Source organism: Podarcis tiliguerta, assembly GCF_965153285.1.
Source record: "Podarcis tiliguerta genome assembly, chromosome: 1".
Taxonomy (NCBI): Eukaryota; Metazoa; Chordata; class Lepidosauria; order Squamata; family Lacertidae; genus Podarcis; species Podarcis tiliguerta.
Genome location: NC_139534.1, coordinates 32,339,843 through 32,361,238, shown reverse-complemented (window position 1 = coordinate 32,361,238; position 21,396 = coordinate 32,339,843). Strand labels below are relative to the sequence as shown.

The following is a 21,396-nucleotide window of genomic DNA, read 5'->3' as shown; positions in this document are numbered from 1 at the left end:
TCAATGAAAGAATATAAAAATCAGTCTAACCCAGGGTTTCCCATACTTGGGTCTCCAGCTGTCTTTGGCCTTCAGTTCCTATCATCCCTGACCACTAGTCCTGCTAGCTAGGGATGATGGAAGTTGTAGTCCAAAATCAGTGGGAGAGCCAAGTTTGGGAAACCCTGGTCTAACCAAACACTTTCAAAATTGTATGTTAAGTTTTTGCAGGCAATTATCCCTGGGAAGCAAATATCAACTCTTACATACACATTTATATGCAGTGGCACCTCGGTTTACAACCATAATCCGTTCCGGAGGGCCGGTTGTAAACCAAAACAGGTTGTAACCCAAAGCATGCTTTCGCCAATGGGGCCTAAAAAAAAAATGGGTTGTAATCCCCCCCCCAAGGGGTTGTAATCCAAAAAAAGGGAACGCACTTCCGGGTTTGATGTGGTTGTAATCCAAAATGGTGGCAAACCAAGGTACCACTGAACAGTATGAGTTAGGAGAGCTTTGCTACTATTTCTCATATGAGCAACCTCAGGATTGGGCTACTGAAGCTCGCTCTGTGTGGGACTGCCCTTAAGGCTGCTCCAGAAGCTCCAACTCCTGCAAAATGAAGCGGCTCATGCTGCATTTTACACAGGGTTCCTGAAGGCATGCTTTCTGCCTTACTGCCCCGTTCAATCACTGCCCCATTCAATTGCTACAATCAGCTGATAAGACCCTCCCGGGATGTGCCCAAGCCCAAGCCTATGTGAGCGTGGCTGGCAGCAACTGGGGGAGGGGGGCTTTTTGGAGTGGCACCCTTGCTATGGCATCACCTCTCCTTTGAGCTTAGGCATGTGCCAAACATCCTGGTGTTCCAACGCCTTTTAAAAACGCATTTCTTTTTTGAGCTTTAACTTTGATAAAGCTGACCTCCAGCTTTAGGAAGAAAAGGGGAAGGAGTAGCAGCTAACCAATGTGCCCAAGTGTGATGGAAACCTGGGTTTTATATTACACCAGTGTGCTTTTTGCTTGAGGTACTCAAGGGAGAAAAGCCCTATATTACACACACATACAGAGTGATCAAGGTGAACCATTTTGAAGCATACCTAAATCAGGAAGCATACATTCAAAATGCCACAATTAAAGCAGAGGATCACATACGTACAGTGCCTCAGAATCAAGGGTGAGTGAGATATTGCCCATAAATAACGTGCATTAATGTTACAGGAGATTAGCTGGCATGTTACAAGAAGAGCAAAAACTAGAGCATTTCCCCCAAAAAATAATTAAAAAGCTTCACATGAACATGGATCACCAGCTTGCCATGACTTAACACCTATTTCAACTGTTTAAAAATCACGATGGTGATTTTTATAAAAAAAATAAGATTTATTAGGCTTTCCCTAATCTAACCCCTTCTTACCATGGATCCACACAGCAAGTCCTCTCTCTCCCAGCTGCTGAAAAGATGCAAAATCCAGCTTTATTGAGCAGATTCAACTCATCTCAGGAGGAAACCATAAATACAGTGGTACTTCGGTTTATGAACTTAATCCGTTCCGAAGTCTGTTCTTAAACCAAAGCTGTCCTTAAACTGAGGCGCGCTTTCCCTAATGAGGCCTCCCGCCGCCAGTGCCCCTCCACCATTCAGCTTCTGTTCTCTAACTGGAACACTGCTTCTGGCTTTGCGGAGTTCGTATACCGAATAGTTTGTAAACAGGGTTGTTCTTAAACCGAGGTACCACTGTACACCAAAAAGCTCCACAAAGCAAGGAGTTTATCAGTTTTAACCCCACCAGGAATGTTGATAGGAGCGGAGCCTTACCATTTCTGGTATCAAAGCTGCAAATGTGTTAAGCGGGGCAAGAGTGCTTCTGTTTCAATTCAGAATCTTAAAAACACCAGCACACAGGTCAAGAAAGCTTGACCACTGCCCTATCCCTATTCAATTTTTATTGATTGAGCAAGGACAGATTCCTTGCTCTGCAGCGTGTGAAAATGCCATTCAATGCCAGATTCCGATTTGCTGCATTCAGACTGACTGGTTTTCAAATCTGGCAGCCTAAAGCCCGAAAAGCAAATAAGACGAGACTGACAGGCTATTTATTAGTCACCAATTAAGAGGGTGGTAAAAAGAGAGAAAGAATATACTAGTGAGCTGGGGAATAATGGAACAGCACCACCTATGCTCGCCTAGATCAGGTCTCCAATTTAAACAGCACAGGCCGAAGGACAGATCATTATTGCCCACCAACATTTCCAGCTGAAAATCTCTCCCAAAGCCCCATCTCAGATTCCTGCTCTGACCATAGATAATATCAGCTGCCTGCCTCATTTCCCCCCTTTACAAACGAATGAACACAGCTCTTCCAGTCTCTATTATATGCCCAGACAACTCCATGGAGGACAGTTGGGATGAACCCAGCTGGACTGTGTGCAGGCTAAAATTCTAGGGAGGACAGGGGTGTGAACTTACTTCCTTTACACGGTGTGAAGTTAAACTATGGAACTCGTTTCCAAGAGAGCTAGTGATGGCCACCCAGCTTGGGTGGCTTTAAAAAAGAGGATCAGGCAAGGATCAGAGGATCATTGGCTACTAGCCATGATGGCTACATTCTGCATCCACGGTCAGAAGCAGTGCTGGCAAGCACATGTGGGGAGAGAGAAGGCTGTTGTAAGCATGTCCTGCACACTGGCTCCCCATAAGTACCTGGCTGACCAGTGGAAGAACAAGATGCTGACCTAGATGAGTCTTTCACCTGATCTTCTGATGTTGGCAGCTACAGCCCCTTTCCAACAGAAAACGACTTGGCCACTGCACCCCATTCTCTGGTAAGACTGGATTGTTGCAATGACTCTATATGGGGGGGCTCCCTTTGAAGATGACTCAGCATTGATCCAAAATGCAGCGGCCAGATTACTGGCTGGGGTTCTATTTTGATCTCGTATAAACCCCTGTTTTATAACAGTAGTTTGGTCCTGATTCAAATGTGCTCATGGTAAGAGTTTAAAGCAGGGTGGATAAAAATCAATGATTTTTTAATTAAAAATTCATCAAAAAAGCAGATTTTTTAAAATTTAAATCGGATTTTTAAAATAAAATGCTTTGGGAGGAAAAAACCTTTCTAAATATACCGTATTTTTCGCCCTATAGGACGCACTTTTTCCCCTCCAAAAATGAAGGGGAAATCTGGGTGCGTCCTATGGGGCGAATGCAGGCTTTCGCTGAAGCTTGGGAGAGCAAGAGCACCGACCCCTCTCGCTCTCCAGGCTTCAGGAACACATCCACAGCCTAGGCAGCCCTGCGGAAGTTCCCGCAGGGCTGTCTAGGCTGCGGATAGCAGCTTGCTTCCCGGAGCACCGGGCGCACTGAAAGCAGAGCGCCCAGCGCTTCGGGAACACATCCGCAGCCTAGGCAGCCCTGCGGGAGTTCCTGCCGCCCGGCGCGAGGGGCGCCCTGAAGCAGAGCACCCCACCCACCGGACAGACATCCGCAGCGTGTTGGAGCCCTGGGGAGTTCCCCGCAGGGCTCCCCACGCTGCGGATAGCAGCCTGCCGCCCAGCATGAGGGGCGCCCTGAAGCAGAGCGCCCCGCCCGCTGGACAGACATCGGCCAGCCCCACAAGCTCAGGGGACAGCAAGGAGGCGCAGCGCCGCCATTCCGCTGTTCCTTGACCTGGTTCGGTTTCCCCGACCTAGTTCGGTTTCCCCCCAAAAAAACTAGGTGCGTCCTATTGGGACGAAAAATACGGTAGTTTTCTTTTTAAGTTAGTCCAAAGGCTATTCATCAGGAAATAAGAATTTGTTTTAAGTTTCTCATGTGTGCTAAAACTCAGTCTAAGGTTTGTTTGTTTTTTAATGTTTAAGCATATCAGTTAACAAACATGGATACATATGCTATAATGTTACTGTTTTAGTTAACTAGTTTAAATTGTTATTAAGGAAATGATTATTTTTCTCTTTCCAATAAAGTACAGCAGAAAAGTTGTCCAAATATAAACAGTTAACTTATTAAACCTCACAATAATTTCATGATTATGTATTTCTAATAGTATAATCAAATCAGTAATTTTTGATGCAACTGTAGAAACTACTCTGAAAATTTATTATTACAACAATGAAACCTTCAACTGGTTGTAAATATTAAGATTATACCAGCAAGGATGAGTCTTTCTGTAAAAAAAGAAAAAAAAATTAAATGAAGTCTTACTGACTAATGGTTTAAATTGTGATTTAAGTCGATTTGATTTAAATCAAATCCATCCTGGTTTAAAGCCGTAAATGAGTTAGGCCTCAAACATCTAAAAGATGGCTTTGTTCCCTCTCAAGTGTGATGATCAGCACAGGAGACCATCTTGATAGACAGCAGTGTCCTAAGAAGCTAGGGGTAATGGGCCAAGAGGAAGCATTTTCCACAGCAGCCCCCAAGCTTTGGGACTCCCTCTCCACAGAAGTGTGCCTGTCATCTTCACTATTCAGTACTCCGCAAATGCGGAAGACAAAACTCTTTACTCTGGCTGTTGACACCAGAGATTTTTAGGACCCACCCTATTCTTGAAATTTTAATTTGTTTTAAACTGTTGTTGTTTTTTAACGTTGTGATTTAAATTGTTCTAACCCACCCAGGGACCTCAGGGTGAAGTGTGGGCACTAAAATAAAACTGGTGATGGTGATCTTATGGGAGCACAGAAAACCCACAAAACAGAACTCTGGTTTTTAAGAGAGCGTCCACTGTAAACTCAGGAGTCAGAGGGATTTTTTTTTTTGGGGGGGGGGGGGTTCAACGCCATACATATAACTAGCAAGGGCGAACAAAATAATGTGAAGTTGGAATTAATAAGAGAAATGTTAGGAGAAAAAGCAGCCATTTTGGCAGGCAAATAGTATATATATATATATATATATATATATGCTTTCGTAGATTTTCACGGGTACAGGAATGCAGGTTTTGGTGTCCTCGGGTGTCTTCCCGTGTAAAAGTTGGGGTGTCTAGGCGACGTTTCGACGAGGTCTCACTCGTCATCTTCAGGCTGGTGCTTTCGGCTTCTTGTTACTGGAACAGAGCAGGATCTCAGTGTTTGAGTTCCTATAAATACTGTTGAGGAGGTGTGGTGTATAGCCTCTAATGTTCTGGGCAGAGAGGAGGTTCCCAGGCTAGTGTGCCTTTTCTTCTTTTGTTCCTTAATTACTTGAGGGATTAGCCCTCCCCACAAAATCTGACACCAGATCCAGAGGCACACGGAACGCCATCACCAATCAACCACACCAGACCCAAACCCAGACCCTCTCCACAGATAAATTACAGACACCATCCAGTAGCCAAACCAGGGTGGCACCTCCGGATGCTGCACCCCCCTGCAATCCCTACACAGATCTGGCTGGCACAGGCCACAAAACCACAGCTCGCCCCTATACACGAAGCCAAGCCAGAGCACAACCAAGTGCAGTACAGCCATCTTCTCAGAAAAACTCTTCACAAAGTTCAAGAGTTCAAGACACGAAGGCTTTAGCAACTAATCCACACCTAATGACCCACCTAAGTGGGATTCAGGAAATCACTCAAGAAATCACTCAAGATATCCCTCAAGTAATTAAGGAACAAAAGAAGAAAAGGCAAACGTCGAAACGTCGCCTAGACACCCCAACTTTTACACGGGAAGACACCCGAGGACACCAAAACCTGCATATATATATATATATATATATATATATATTAATAATTATAATGGTAATAATAATAATAATAATAATGTAAATTGACTTCAGTTGAATAATTCATACAGACCACAGAAGTGAACTCTTCTTGGTGCAGAATTTCGCACTTATTTTGGTTTGCTTTTAAGATACACAAAGCCCCAGCAAAGGGTTGGGGAAGTCATAGTGGGTCCCTAAAACTCCCACCGCCCCCAACTACTGGACATGTTAGCAAGAGTACAACAACAACGGGGGGGGGGGTAGCAAACTCACAATCCCTAGTATGAGTTAATTTGTACAATGTCAACTGTGATGATTTGGTGACCAAAGAGCTAATTATAGCCATAGCAGGTCAGTTAAGACTTTAAGTTACGGAAAAGTAAACCTTGGTTTGTTGTTAGCTTCTGAACCATGGCTTCTTAGGGGGAAACAAACCACCATTCAGATGTCCTGTTTGTGCCAGGGGAGGAGTGAAGCAGGAGCAATCGAGCCGTGTGCACAGGAACACTACTCATTCATGGTCAACCATTGTTAAGCCACAACCCCTGGCTTTTCGTTATGTGCAAACAAGGCCACTGAAACTCCCATTTAAGTTTGGGGCTCACATTTAGGTTCTGTAACTTGGTTGCTCTCTGCCAGACAAGACACGCATTAAAGACACTGGAGAAAATCAGCCCTTCCACAAATGAAGTCAATTCTCACGGTCTGACACTTAACCAGCCAACATAGCGTAGTCCCACCCAAATCATTCAACACGGAGGGAAGCAGCACAGACAAAAATGACAGTTGTGCTAATTCAGGGGCTGATTCAGCCCTTTCTAACCTGAAGCTGCCGGGGGGGCAGTGGTTGGAGGGAGAGAAAGCAATACAGTGGTACCTCAGGTTAAATACTTAATTCGTTCCGGAGGTCCGCTCTTAACTTGAAACTGTTCTTAACCTGAAGCACCACTTTAGCTCATGGGGCCTCCTGCTGCTGAAGCGCCGTCGGAGCACAATTTCTGTTCTCATCCTGAAGCAAAGTTCTTATCCTGAAGCATTATTTCTGGGTTAGCAGAGTCTGTAACCTGAAGCTTATGTAACCTGAAGCGTATGTAACCCGAGGTACCACTGTACTCAACTTGGCACATTCAAGGGATACAGAGCCACTGTTTCCCAAGGGGGATCTGCACAAACATAGCAGCTACAGCAGGCACTTAAATTGCTGCCAGGGAGAAGTAGCTGTATTCATGGAGACATCAGGCCAGACATTGCTTCCTTCATGCACCTTTGTCCCCTGGGCAACTCTGGGCAAGGCAGGTTACAAACTCCCCTGCCTAGAGGGAAACAAACAAACAACAAGCAAAACCACCCTGGTCCAAGGCGCAAGTCACAGATACCACCACTCTGGGATGAAGGCAGGGGTACAAATGGATTCAGAAAGGCTTTGCCATTTCTCCCAAAAAAATTATTTAGATAATTGATTAGAGATGGGGGGGGGGGTCAAAGTGACTTATGAGACGCCATCCTTCAAAACACTTCCCATAAGCTTTGCAACAGGGACTGAGTCAGCAAGCGATCTGTCTGACATCACCTTCTCTAAACGCCTGGGACCTCAAAAGCCAGTTTGATAGGGAAGCTGTTAAATACATTTCTGCAAAAGTTCACACGGAAGAAAACACATGCAGAACTAGGGAGACACATGCAAACTGACAAAAAAGCGGCTTTTTTTGATATCACAGTTTCCATGAGACAGCAGATAAGCAATCAAAAAGCAATCTTGCAAACCGATGGTTCACGGGAAATAAGCCCTGATTTGTATTTTAGCCTCATCTATAAGCTACTTGCCCTGGTTTCAGTCTCTCTCTGTCAAATAAACACCAATGACTACCAAGAAGAAGCGTGTATCCCTTGTGTTTAACTTCACTGCAGTCTTATATAATTTAATCAAAGTAGTAGGCCTTGAAAGGATCAATTTCCAAACAGGCCTAAGGGTGATTTTGAAGGTAATCAAGCAATCATCACTGTGCAGGGCAGTGGAGGGTGGGGGCAGATGTGGCACTTGCTCTATCCAACTCACAACCAAATCTTGCAGACAGGTTTCCCATAATCACAAGGAGATCTTTATTGCCCCAAAGATTCTAGTAGGAAGCAGCTTTGCGCTTCCCAAGAGGCTGAGGCAACAAACACGTGCAGAGATAGAATAAAAACAAGGATAGGTTTACTGACCACAGAGGCAGCAACAGAAGATAACGGAATCTGGGCACATATTGGCCTAAGGACTGAGGAAACAGGAGGAAGAATTTGGGAGCGGGGTAGGCAGACACAGTGCGTCAGGACTTGGGATGAGTTTATCTGGTTGGGTTGAGTGCACATATTTAGTTAGCTAGTATTTCAAATCTGGGGTACAATCCTGTTTTTCTTACAACAGGCCCACCCTTTGCACCAAGGTAAGCTAAGGATTTGACAACATGTATATATTGAAATTTGTATACCGCCCTTCATCTGTAAATCTCAGGGCAGTTCACGGCATAAAAATACAAGATGAAAACACAAAATACATAATAAAAAACAAGGTGGGAGGACAAACCAATACCCCCCCCTTCCCTTCCCAAACACACACTTTTAAAAGGGTATAGGATGTTAATCAGCCAAAGGCCTGTTTTGGGGGAATATTTTCGCCTGGCGTAGAATGAAGGTACCAGCCGAACCTCCCTGCGGAGAGCATTCCACAAACAGGGAGCTGATGTAGAAAAAGTCCATTCTCATTTTGCCGCCCTCTGGACCTCTTGCGGGGGGAGGCACACAAAGAAGAACATGGAAGCTTATGCCATAATAAATAAGTTAGAGCCAAATTTAACCAACTGGTCCCACTAGTCGAATCCCATGCAGGGATTTCTTCTAATGGACCAAGCCTTTTCACTTTCTCTCACCTGCCCCTCAAACTGGATCAGGGGAAGGGGGAGAACTCCCAAAACAACGCACAGAGGGAGAAGAGGAGAAATTGTTATTTCAGATTCCAGTTATCTTACTGATTGTAAGCTACATGGGATCCATATCCCCAGTAAGCCTCAGAACTATGTGTGGAGCGAGTTACATCTGTGAAACACTTGAAGGGAAGGGGAACACTCCTGTGCCTATTGCACTGCAAGTCTTTTTCTTTTTTTCACCGCCACATACATCAGTTTTCAGCTCGCATGTATAACTGAGAACGTCAAGAGGGCCCTTCTGGATCAAGCTAAAGGCCCATTTAGTCCAAGGTTCTGTTTTCACAATGGTGAAACAAATGACTATAGAAGCCTTCAAACTAGACATGAGTGCAGCAGCAATCTCGCCATTCATGATCAACTGGTACTCTAGCCATCATGACTAGCGAGATTTGTGTGCTCAAAGAATCATACCAGATAAAAATCCTGGGCTGGGAGGCAGCTTGCAGAAAGCTCCCCATTGCTGCGAGTGTAAGGCTTTCCTAAATAGCTCCTCAATGAAAACAACAACAGGGCAGGTCCCTTGATCACCTTGGTAAATGCAACCTCCTCAGACCAGCCTACTGAGAGAGAAAGAGAGTGTGTTAGCCACACTCCCCCCCCCCCCAAAAAAGCATGTATGTTTCATCCCCGCAACCTCTCTTGAATGATGAAAGAAAACCTCTGTTAAGGTTCAGCACAGAACTCTAGCTCACACACTTTCCAAACAGCCAAACTTTCATCTTACAAGCAGATGAGAGCACAGGCAGCTAGCAGCCTTTTGTCTTTTCAATTAAATGGATGCTTCCCAAATCCATGCTTAGGCCATAAAGCCTGCAATGTCTCAACACATGCCACTTAAGCAAAAGAGAAGGCTTAGATGGTCGTATGGGTCCACTTTGAAAACCAACTGTGATATAGCTTTATGTGATTGTCTATTTTCTGTGCACTTCCTGGGAAGCAGTGAAGACTGCCAAACCCCATCTTTTTACCAACCACATTTTATATGTATCAAGTTACTCCCATAAGTTTATAATATGCTATACCCATATAATGGGAATCAGGGCTAACACAGGATCGCCCCCATAATTTGTGGACACCACCGATTTCATTCTTTCACCAAGCCAGAGTATTCAGGGGGTGGGTTATCATATTGCACTGGACAGGCTCTGTTCCAAAGCCCAGAACAAGTAGACAATCCCTGCTCTCTGAAAGTACAAGTTCTGGGTTTCCCCAGCCACTCTGGGCGGCTTCCAACTGAATATTAAAAACAGTACAGCATCAGACATTAAAAACTTCCCTAAAGAGGGATGCCTTCAGTTGTCTTTTAAAAGTAAAATACTTGTTTATTACTTTGACATCTGCTTGGAGGACGTTCCACAGGGCAGGCGCCACTACCGAGAAGGCCCTCTGCCTGGTTCCCTGTAACCTTACTTCTCGCAATGAGGGCGCTGGATCTCAGTGTCCGGGCTGAATGATGGAGGTGGATCGTTGTAGATCAGTTCCCATCACCTCTGACTACTGGCCATGCTAGCTAGGACTGATGGGAGTCATAGATCACCAACACCTGGGTAGCTGAAGGTTAGTCACCCGTGTTGCAAATTAAGAAACGAATTGAGTGTGTAAATAACATCCTCCTGGTCCTTGTCTTAAAAAAAATTAAATGCCACACACACACTCCCCGTTTTGAGTTAAGAGACAACCTTTGAGCTCCTTGAAGTATGTACTGCGGTCCCACCACAACATACTGAAACTGCGCACAGCTTGCACACATAGCCAAGGCCTTGCTGCTCTTTGTCAACTGCCACTTCCAATGTCCTGAGTGAGTGCTCTAGATGTGTACAGAATGGATGCACAGTCATCAAGAGCAAAAAAATAAATCTTCATAAAGTGGTTTCTGTAAAGGGGAGCGATGAAAGGAAACAGCACCCATCAACCACCACTAATGTCACAAACAGCCAAAAAGTACCTCTGATACTCCTGCAGCAATGGATGTAACCACAATTTCTCTGTGGCTTTCTGTATCATGCCCCAAAATGTGATGCCAGCCTGTTCCTAGGCCCAAATTCTCAAATACAACTGGATAACTATCTTGCGGTCTTGTGGAACATCCACCTTCTTTCCAGATACACTTTTCCTTAAAACTTTTGGAGAGCAAGCAAACAGTATATAGAGTGCTAAAAAAGCAGAACTACTATTTAGGGATGAGATTCATTTACCAACATAGCTCCATGGACTGACCTCTATGGTTTGTTGACAACCACACAGCTAGAAAATCGCACATGTGTTCTGCATGGGGAAGGACATAAATAGATGTTTAGGCCATGATAAAAAGTGGGGAGCAGACTGTCAACAACTCTGACTAGACAAGACTCTCCCACTTATGTCAACATCGGTGCTACTCTAAGTTAATGAGAGGAAGGTTGGGAAAACAGGGTTAACCTGTGTTACTCAAGGTCAACTACTTGAGATGCACAGAAACAAACTAGGCTATGCCAAGTCCTCCTTCATTATACTTACATATTATCACTGCTCTTCAAATGTACAGACTTGCAATAAGATGCACATTACCACCAAACGTTTATAAAGTTCAAAGAGCAAAGAAACAACCAATATGGTACTGGCAGAACAGCAGCATATTATATGTTGAAAATGAATATATACTGTGGCAGTTTTGTAGAAAGTAACATTTTAAATCAGTATGAGTGCATCTGATGAAGTAGGACAGCAGGCTTCCTCAACCTCGGCCCTCCAGATGTTTTGAGACTACAATTCCCATCATCCCTGACCACTGGACCTGCTAGCTAGGGATTATGGGAGTTGTAGGCCAAAAACATCTGGAAGGTGGAGGTTGCGGAAGCCTGGAGTAGGCTGTTGCCCTGCCCTCAGCTCATGCCACAACATACCAGCCAGCAAACAGTTTATATACCAGTAGCAAATATACATTAAATGTAAGTTACAACATGAAAAGTGAAACCTAAAATACAAAATAGACATACAATGACTTCGCTCTTTCCCCTCCTCTCTTTCTAGTGAAGGAGGCTGAGTACTCTTTAACAATTAACTGTTAGTTCGTTTGTTGACAAAGGGGGAGGGGGGAATTGTGCACTGTCTCACTTTCACATGCAAAAGCCAAAATTAACTTTGCAGAACTGGACAATGTGAATTCTCTGAATGTGTGGGTTGGCTGTACAGACCAACGCACTGTTTTTCATTTTTGTTTTATTTGAATAAACCAAATAAAGGACTCCCCCACAGAGTAGACAATTTCATACCTCAACATTTTCCATAGGATTTGGAAAGGGAGCAACTGCCAAACATCGTGTTTGTGGGTTAAGTATTTCTTTCACCAACTGAAACCACGAGCCAAGAGAGTAGTCAGACAAGTAAAAGATGCCAACAAAGAGGCCTATTTTTTATTTTTTAAAAATAAACACAGAACGAGTCTTCCTATGTTCTTCAGAGAACTAAATCAAAGCTTTTAATGTACCCGGTTCTTTAAAGTGTGCAAGTCACCTCCAAAGCAACAAATAAAATCTACAAGGCAACTTAATAAAAAAAAGGTACCCGAGCCTTTGGGCACCTCCCAAACACTTTAGATGCACAACCAGCAACTTAACAACAAAGACCAGTCCAAACACACACTCAAAAATAAAAATAAAGTAAGGCTCTTGCTTCAAACCAAATTATCCATCTCCCTTCCATTTTTATTTATGACTTTGCCAAGCTGCTCTCTTTCTCTTTTCCTGCAAGAGCTGCAGCTTAAGAGGGAAGGGCTTCTACTTGGCAAGGTAATGAGTAACATCTGTAACCACAGTTGCCCTGTGGGCATCTGAAGATGAATCCCACATTCCTGCCTTTGATGCTGCTGGAAGACTATAGCCAGGAAAGGAGGGAGGGAGCCAAGGAAAGTTTACAGATTCTCTTTCCTCCCTGACCCCCTCCTCCTCCCCCTCTCTTCCTGCACCAGAAGAGGCTTGCCTCCCAGAAGTGATTAAAGGATGTGCCCCCCTCCCCCCACCTCAAATCTCCTCTTAAGTTTCCGCCTCTGGAAGCAGAGCTCAGATGTAATATTATTGGCTTTGGGAGCTTTTCTGGAAGGATTCTTAAAGGCGCGTCCGAAACGCCCATTTACACAGACAGAACAGGAGCAGGCACTGCATGAACCGCACATTATTGTACAGTATTCCGAATCGAGTTCCTGGCTTGGTTTTTAAAAACAAATAAATAAATTCTACGTATATTTATATATATATATAAAGAAGGGGGGGCTCGTTGTTTTCCAAACAAGCGGCGTAAGAAGGAAGGGGGTTGGAAATCGAGATATTTTTTTAAAATTTAAAATAAAATAATAATCGTCTCCAACACAGTTCCAGAGACGCAGTAGGAGGCGGGTTTTGACCCACGCGTGGGGGGGGGGAGGGAAAGGACGCATTTTGGACCCCGAGGAGAGAAGAGGGAGAGGCTGCTGGATTTGGGGCGGGAGTGAGATCCAAAGGGCGAGCCTCCGCTCAGACAGGCAGCTCCACTCACCTCTTCATAGCACCGCAGACAAAGGCGAAGAAGCAGGGGGGAGGCGGCGGCGGCGGCGCGGGATCCCCAGGGATCCTAAGGGAGGAGGAGCAGGAGGAACTTCCCGTCCATGGGCTTTGCTGCTGCTGCTCCGGCTGTAGCTGCAAGAAGGGCTGGCGGCGGCGCAACCCCTTCCCGGAGACCCGCACTGTAATCACGGCGCTGCGCCCGGCCGCATCTTCCCAGCGCCCGGCCCCCTTTCCGGCGATGCCTGAGCTGCCCGCAGCGGCGCCTTTGGGGAGCCCGGAGGAGGAGGAGGAGAAGTTCCCGTCGAGTCGCGACGGGGAAAAGTTGGCAGCGAAGAGCGAGCCAGGCGCAAAGTTCCGAAGAGGCAGCCAGGCGAGGCGAGGAGGAGGAGGAGGGGCTACTCAGCCGGGGATACAGCTGCAGTGAGGGAGGAGGAAGTGGCTGCTCCCTGCTCTGCCAATGGGAGTCTGGAGCTGTAATTAACCAGGCAAGCCAGGCACATCATTTCCTCCCGGCGCAAATCCAGGCGCCAGAGCAGACACGCCCTGCCTCGCCCCCTGCAGGACCGAGCCGGGAATCACACCCGGCCCCAGCGGGCACGCACGAGACACCCAGACGTGGCACGCCCACAGGGCACACGCAGATGCCCCCATACCTGTCTGGGAGCCACCCGGGTGGCCAGGGCTCGGTTTTTTGGAAGGAAAAAAAAATCAAGCAAGCGCATGCAAGCCGCCTCTTAAGTTACGGTTTTTTTTCTTGCCCTAATGGACCACGCGGCACCAAAGTCTTCACCCAGCGCTCTTCCAAACCGTGTTTTGATCACACACAAACACACACACGCACAAACCTCTTTTTAGCAACTCGAGGGGGAAAGATCGCGCATTCAGGAAGGGTCGGATCCAGGCTGCTAGGCCATCATCACACCCCTCTCCAACAGGAAAGGGATGGGGTGGTTCAGTTGTAAGAGAACAGCACACTGCACATGATCAGAGACTCTTAGTACATCTCAGGGATGAGCTTTGCCACTAAAAATAGACCGCGAGTTCCAATCACTTAATTAAAAAGAAAGAAAACCTTTGGCCTCTCTCGCCAACGTAGAAAAAAAATGTTTCGTTGTTGTACTCGGGGAGAGCTTTCTGAGCCTTGTGTATGAGTGGTTTGAATAAGTTGAGGTTATATTTTTCACTGCTTAAACTAGTCAACAAATTGAAGCCTATGCTGTTTAATTTAAATACCTGTTCTAATAGGAATTTATCTTAAGGAAAGCTGTAGCTTAGGGGAAGGGGCATAGCACAGCGGTAGATAGAAAGCATCATGCAGGCGGTCCCAGGTTCCCTATTTCACATTTCAGTGTTTCAGATTTACATAATTTTTAGAAACAGCACTGAAAATAGTGAACATTGCTAGCAATTCTTTATTCACTTACCTGCGAGTGAGCCTTGTTGAATTCAATAGGACTTGCTTCTCAGCTGATGTATAGACTTGTATTGTAACCCTTGAAAGATTTTAAAAGATTTTTACTGCTTCAGTTTGTAACATCAGCAAATTTCTTCAACAAGATATATTCCTGTGAGGCATTTTATTATATTTTACTTAAACAATCCCTGCGCCTGAGTTTCTGCTTGTGTGGATAAGGAGAGAAACACGCTGCCCCTGTGGCTCCCTTCCTTCCCAGCCTTAGCGGGCTGCCTCTCCCTGTTTCTGTCAGCAAAGGGTGCCCTCAGGGCAGGCTGGCAGGAGCTGAAGTTCAAAGTGCTGTGGCGTCCATCAGAGGGGTCAGGCCAGACTCACACTGGGAGAGCTGCGTGAGGGATGACAGGAGGTGGCTGTCAAGGTGACTGTCAGGAGCAGGTCAGCAATAACTCACACAGTGTCCGTGAAGTTAACTTTCTTCAAAGAAACAAAACAGCTTAGGGGAGGCCAGGCCTAGTGAGCACAGCAACTCTTCTTGGTAAATCTTGCCCCAGTTGTGAGCACTGAAGGTCCCCACCTTCCCACAGCTCCCTAAGTCTCCTCCTCGCCCCCCCTCCATTCCTTCCCACACAATCTGAGGCCCCTTAGGTCTTACCTGCCTTTGCTCTGCCCTCTTCAGACCTCCAGAGGTCCACAATGCATTGCAAGGTGGATGAATTATCTCTTTGTGGCAAAGGGATGGCAGGAAGATATAAGTTGTGCTGCAGAGGTATAGCCTTTCATTTGTATACTATTTTCCCCAATTTCAACCCTGGTGGTTTGCAGGAAAGGGGGTGGAAATTGGAAAAGCAAACAGGAGAGCTGAGTGGAAGGGGGTGGGCAGAGGAAGAGAACAGAACTTCTTTGAGCTGCAGGGATCTTTCCTGCTGATGCTTGTTCCTGCATTTTTCCATGTCTGTTCCTGTAACTCCATTTCTAACGCAAACTGCATCTTTACAGTACTTTCATATATGTTTTTGAAGGATGCAACTGTTTGCTTGTTGCTTGGTTGTTGTTTTTTTCTTTCCTTATTTTTTAAAAAAGATACATGGTCGTTTATTGTAAGAAGATATTAGCAAGGAGATTTCTTTTTTTTTTTTCTTCTTTTGGGTACATATCAAGAGCAGATTACATAATTTATGAACAGCTTTTTGAGCGGCACTTAAATTACTCTGCTGAGTCGATATTTGAGGATACTGGAGCACGGGTTGAAGAGGAGTCCAGCGCAGACCAATTTTGGGACATGCATATCCCAGGAATATGACCCCATTTAGATCTTGATGTGAATTGTGAGCAGACATGCATTCCTCAGCATCAAGGCTTTGTAGCATTTGGAAAGCTAGTGGTGCAAAATTGCAGCTTTGGGATCCCCCACAGCCCTTTGAAGTTAATCTACTTTACAACTTCTTAATCAACTGCTTTCTTCTACCAAGAAGGTGTTACCATTGTTTGCATTACAAAAGGAAAGGCAATGGATATGGAGATACACAAGAAATACCATGCAAATCTACCCTGGCAATCCTCATTGCTCAGGAAAATCACCAAAATGTGTAGCTGTTTGGCATTGTGCATGTGTGAGTCATTTGTGTTAAGTTTTGGCCATTTGGAAGAGGTGAAGCAAGGGGCATTGTTCTTCCCTTTCCCTCTTTGTGTGTCTTCAGAAGCACCCTAAGAAGTAAATAAAAAAAGTAGAAGAAACCATGCTGGTCCATAAAAATAATTCCCAAATCCACCGCTGGGCAATACCTTTAAGAACTGCCCTGGGCTCCTTCAGGGGGAAAGGCAGGATATAAATCAAATAAGTAACAGCAACCAACGTGTCACAAAGTACTGAGCGAGATTTCATGTCCACCAGACCTCTTCATCAGAGCTAGATGTTCTGGAAAAACTCAAAAGCTTGCTCAATACTTCATGGCATTTCGGTTGGTCCCAACTGCCCACTTATGAACCTACAAACACGGAGATGCATTTTGCAAATGGAGGTTCTGAAGCTGAGAATAGTTTCCCCATTCCCTGAGCACAGTTACAAAAGTAGGAGTGGGAGACAGTCGTCTGGAATTAATGTTGACTGACAAAAAATCCCGAAGTTGCTGCTTTAGGATCAAAGTAACCACTCCAAGCTGAAGTGTACAACATTGAGTGTCATAAGTCCTAGGAAGGAAGGAAGGAAGGAAGGAAGGAAGGAAGGAAGGAAGGAAGATGTAGAGAGACCATAGGGTGTTCTATTAGATCCATACAGTTCTAATACAAATTGAAAATGTAGAGTGAATAGTTTTCATTGCTGCATGGGAAAGTTCAGCCTGTGGTGGAAGACTGAGCAATTGCTAAGGCCTGGACCAGAGATCCTCCAGAGCATGGGTAGGCAAACTAAGGCCCGGAGGCTGGATCCGGCCCAATTGCCTTCTAAATCCGACCCACGCACGGTCTGGGAATCAACGTGTTTTTACATGAATAGAATGTGGCCTTTTATTTAAAATGCATCTCTGGGTTATTTGTGAGGCACAGGAATTCGTTCATTCCCCCCCCCCTACAAAATATAGTCCAGCCCCCCACAAGGTCTGAGGGACAGTGGACCGGCCCCCTGCTGAAAAAGTTTGTTGACCCCTGCTCCAGAGATTCAGGCACCCTGAAGGGCCAAAACTAGTGTTTGCAAGAGAATTAACAGTGGCAACAGTAGTCATAATTTTTCCTTAGTACTATACACATATAAGGGATGCCAGTTGAAAAATTCCCTCTTTGCCTCAAAGACCCCACAATGAATTGCTAGATTGTGAGGAGGAAAACCCTGGGATTGTATGAAAAAACCAGAATGGTTTGGTAGGTCATATAGTGCAGAAACCAGGTGGCAGCTGTCACCAGGAGTGTCTTTGCTCAGCAAAGGCTAGTGTGCCAGCTGTGCCCATTCCTGAAGAAGTCAAGCCTGGCCACAGTGACACATGCCTTAGTTACTTCCACGTTGGATTACTGCAATGCTGTCCACATGGGGTTATCTGTGAAACTTCAGTTGGTCCAGAATGCAGCTACATGAGATCACGTTGCACCAATCCTACAACAGCTGCACCGGCTACCAGTTTCCTTTTGGTCACAGTTCAAAATGTTGGTGATTACCATTGGAGTCCTACATTACTTAGGTCCAGGATACTGTAGGGATTCATCTACTCCCAAGTCACTCTGCCCAGTGTCTAGGATCAGAGGGTCCCTCTCTGTGTCCTACCATGGAAGCACGGCTGAGTAGGATAAGAGATGGGGCCTTCCTTCGGAGTGGCTGCCCTCGGTTGTGGAAAACCTTAATCTGTAATGAACTATGGTTGGTTCTCTCTCTCCCTATTTTTCACCAGTTATTTAAGTCCTATTTATTATTTCATCAGGCTCCCTTTTTATTTATGCTTTAACATTTGTATCCTGCCTTTCTTCCATCATGGAACCCAAAGCAGCATGCCCATATTTGCCAGGCACTACTGACCAGTCCCAGAACTGCATAACTTCAACCATGTGCTAACCTCATGTCTCTTCAGACCAGACCCTGAGAGTTTTAGGAGACAACACATTTATAATTTAACTGCTGACCCTGTCTCTTCTGTAATTGCATTGCATTCTTTATATGAACATGTAATGTTATATATGCTGTAAGCCACCCTGAGTGGTATATTTACACAAGAACTGAGGGGAGAGAGGCTTTTTGCAACCAATGGCTTTCCAGTGGCCTTGCCCCACCCTCCAGCCCCAGACCATGACTTGGAGAAGAGCAGAAGCAGATGGGAAGAAAGGAGTTCAGGGATAGATTTTTAAAAATAATTTTATAAGTTGTGTGTCCTTGTTTCTCAGTTTCGTCATTGTTCGTTTTTGGTCCTTATATTTGGTTTTGTGTGTTTAAAATATTATTTGCTGATGTTTAATTTACTATTGGAGTCTAATGGATTATTGAGTACAGTGGTACCTCGGGTTAAGTACTTAATTCGTTCCGGAGGTCCGTTCTTAACCTGAAACTGTTCTTAACCTAAAGCACCACTTTAGCTAATGGGGCCTCCTGCTGCCTCCGCGCCGCCAGAACACAGTTTCTGTTCTCATCCTGAAGCAAAGTTCTTAACCTGAGGTACTATTTCTGGGTTAGCGGAGTCTGTAACCTGAAGCGTAGGTAACCTGAGGTACCACTGTATTGCTTTATTTGATACAAGTTGTTTATTATAGTTATTGTGATTTTTTTTATATAGGATCTAATTATTACTGTTAATGTTTGATGTTTTATTATTATTTCTGTGTGTGTTGGAAGCTGCCCAGAGTGGCTGGGGCAACCCAGACAGATGGGATGGATATAAATAAAAATTATTATTATTAAGAAGGGAGGGATATAAATGCTGTAATAAAATAAAACTTAAAAACAAGGTATATAAACACACACACACACACACACACTTATTTTGCTCCAAAAGTGACTTTTTTGCTTTTGCAATTTTAACGCCTATGAACAGCCAAGTTTAATTTGTTGAATAAATCATATCTGAAAACATAACATTGCTCAATCTGGGCACAGAAGCTGTTTCAGGTGCCAGTTTTCAGCCTATACGACCTGAGTCACAGCTTGTGCAGTTGAAGAAGAGGCTCAGGGTGGAAACGCTATCACCAGAAGGTTTGTTTTTTCAAAAAGGCACAGCTATACAGTAATACTAATTTAGGAGGTGCTCTTTCGAACCAGCTTGAGACGATTGAGGCACACTTTTCTGTCCAGGAAACAGGTCCTACACCTCTACGCCACTGTGTCAGCAGCTTGCACCGTGAACATCCAGTATCAATTACATGCCAGCAAAGAGCACCACCCACCCACCCCTTTTTATACATGTAAAAAGAAAAGAAAAGAAAAACAAGACCATATAAGGTTGCGGTTGTCCTCCTTGTTTGTTCCTGTATACATTCTACGTATCCCACAGTGCCAACCAAACATGGATTGTTTGTTCGTCTCTGATCCTTTTGGCTTAGTTTATGCCCATTCCCCACTCAAACTTGGCTAAGGGAGAATACTTTCCTTGGCTACTGTTTCCATCATCTGGCATTTAAGCGCGCACTTGATCTCTCTCCCCGGCAACTTCCCTAACAGCAAAGCCATTTAGGTTCCAAGGCTTCTTTTAAAGCATATTATTAATGCCCCTTTGGCAAGCGCAAGCTGAACACTCCGCAAATTAATTGCCATATTCACTTCGGATCCTTGCCAACAAAAAGAGCATCAAATTTAGTCATATAGTGAAAAGTGAATTAATGTATTCATGTCCTAATATTGCTCATGATCCAACCAACTGCTGTTCGGGCAGCATCTGCTAGTTGGAGGCTCTGCTGGGCTTCTGTACAGCGAGTGAGAAATGTTAAGTTTGCTTGGTGTACTAGTCTTTCTGCCCTAGTACATCTCCATTTGATGGAAATCTAAACCTAAAATGGTGGCAGTGGAGGCTGGTGCATTGGGGTAAATGTGGCCCTGACTCACCAGTCTCAGCCTCCCGTCACTTGCCCACCTCCTTACTTCAAACCAGTCCAAGGGGTTGTACTCCCTGACAGCTCTCTCTTCCTTGGGCTCAGTGTTTGCCTCTTGGAACTCAACAAGGAGGAGAATGGAGACAAAGCTAGAATGAATTGGCTCTGCTTTCATTGGCTCTGGCTCCAGCTACAGCCAAGGTCTCTGCCTTGTCCCCCACCAGCTGCAATGGGCAGCAGCCACCATTGATTAATGCTCAACATGGAAATCTTGAGTGGAAAAACAGTCACTGTGCATATACCCACCCCCAACAAGGACTGTGTTTGCACTTCACAACTAGCTTGCAAATTGAACTGGTTTGAAGTACTACAGAAGGATCGGCCTTTTAGTGGCACTTGTTCTGTTTTGAATCCTAAAGGCCAATCGCATGGGAAGTGGGGGTGAGGGAGATACTGCTGGCGCTGCTGCTGGCAAACCTTTCAAATACAAAAATGGTGCAAAGACAACAGACATACGTGCCATGTCGGGAAACTCAGAAAGGGCCTGTCAAATAGGGTCTGTGCCTGCGTTGGCATCAGTGCCGATGTGCCACCAATACATAAAGTTGATGAACGCAGGATGATAAGAGTGACTTGCCCACACCCCTACCTCGCCACAGACACAACAGGAAAGCTAACACAACAGTACACAGGTTGCGTGCACTTCATCAAACCTAGTGGCGCAGCTAGCAACAGCCTGGGTATAACCGGTCCCCAGGCATCTTTTATGCCCCTCCTCCCTCCCTCCCCCATCTCACCATAACTGAGTGCCTCATATGTCCAACTTTCCAACTTTTATTGCACAGTGCCCCTCCAGAAGGCAATGATGCAATAACATTGAAGAAGCATTATGGAACTAATAAAATGGAATGAGACACCACTAATGCAATATTATTGTGTGAATGACATGTTGCTGAATACACCCACAAAAAAACCCACCAGTCTGGAGGGGGCCCTACTAGTCACATACCCACTAGTTCACACACAACCTCCCTCCCTAAGGAACAAGTCCTACTGAAATCAGCGGGACTAGGAGGCCGAACTGACAATTGAGTCAGAGCATCAGCCCCAAGTTTTGTATCTGTGTTCCCATGCCTTCTCTTCGTACAATTGGCTTAAGGGCTAGAGTGGGTTACATAACCAAATAAATAATTTTGTTTCTCTCGAAGGTGATTGAGCAGCTGGCGGGAGTGAGGGGAGAAGTTTAATTCATCGACTATGTTGTTTTTAAATGAAATAAACAAATATAAATTTAAAAAGTCGATGTCTTACTGTGATGTCTCTGAACAGCTGGAA

General features: G+C 45.0%; 1 protein-coding gene across 3 annotated transcripts in view; it reads right to left on the bottom strand.

Moving 5' to 3' along the window:
• ACVR1 (activin A receptor type 1) overlaps window positions 1-14,075 on the bottom strand; it is a 76,207-nt gene extending 62,132 nt beyond the window's left edge. Inside the window, exon 1 of one of the 3 annotated variants that reach the window (XM_083410082.1) lies at window positions 13,997-14,075. Coding sequence is in view for 2 of the 3 variants with exons in the window: in XM_083410079.1 (XP_083266205.1) it covers window positions 13,144-13,151 (8 nt within the window). In the remaining variant the exon portion in view is untranslated. Of the gene's footprint in view, window positions 1-11,885; window positions 11,909-13,143; window positions 13,614-13,996 lie in introns of those variants that run through there. The other 2 variants (XM_083410079.1, XM_083410080.1) reach the window with 2 other exon arrangements.
• Between the last annotated feature and the right edge of the window lie 7,321 nt (window positions 14,076-21,396).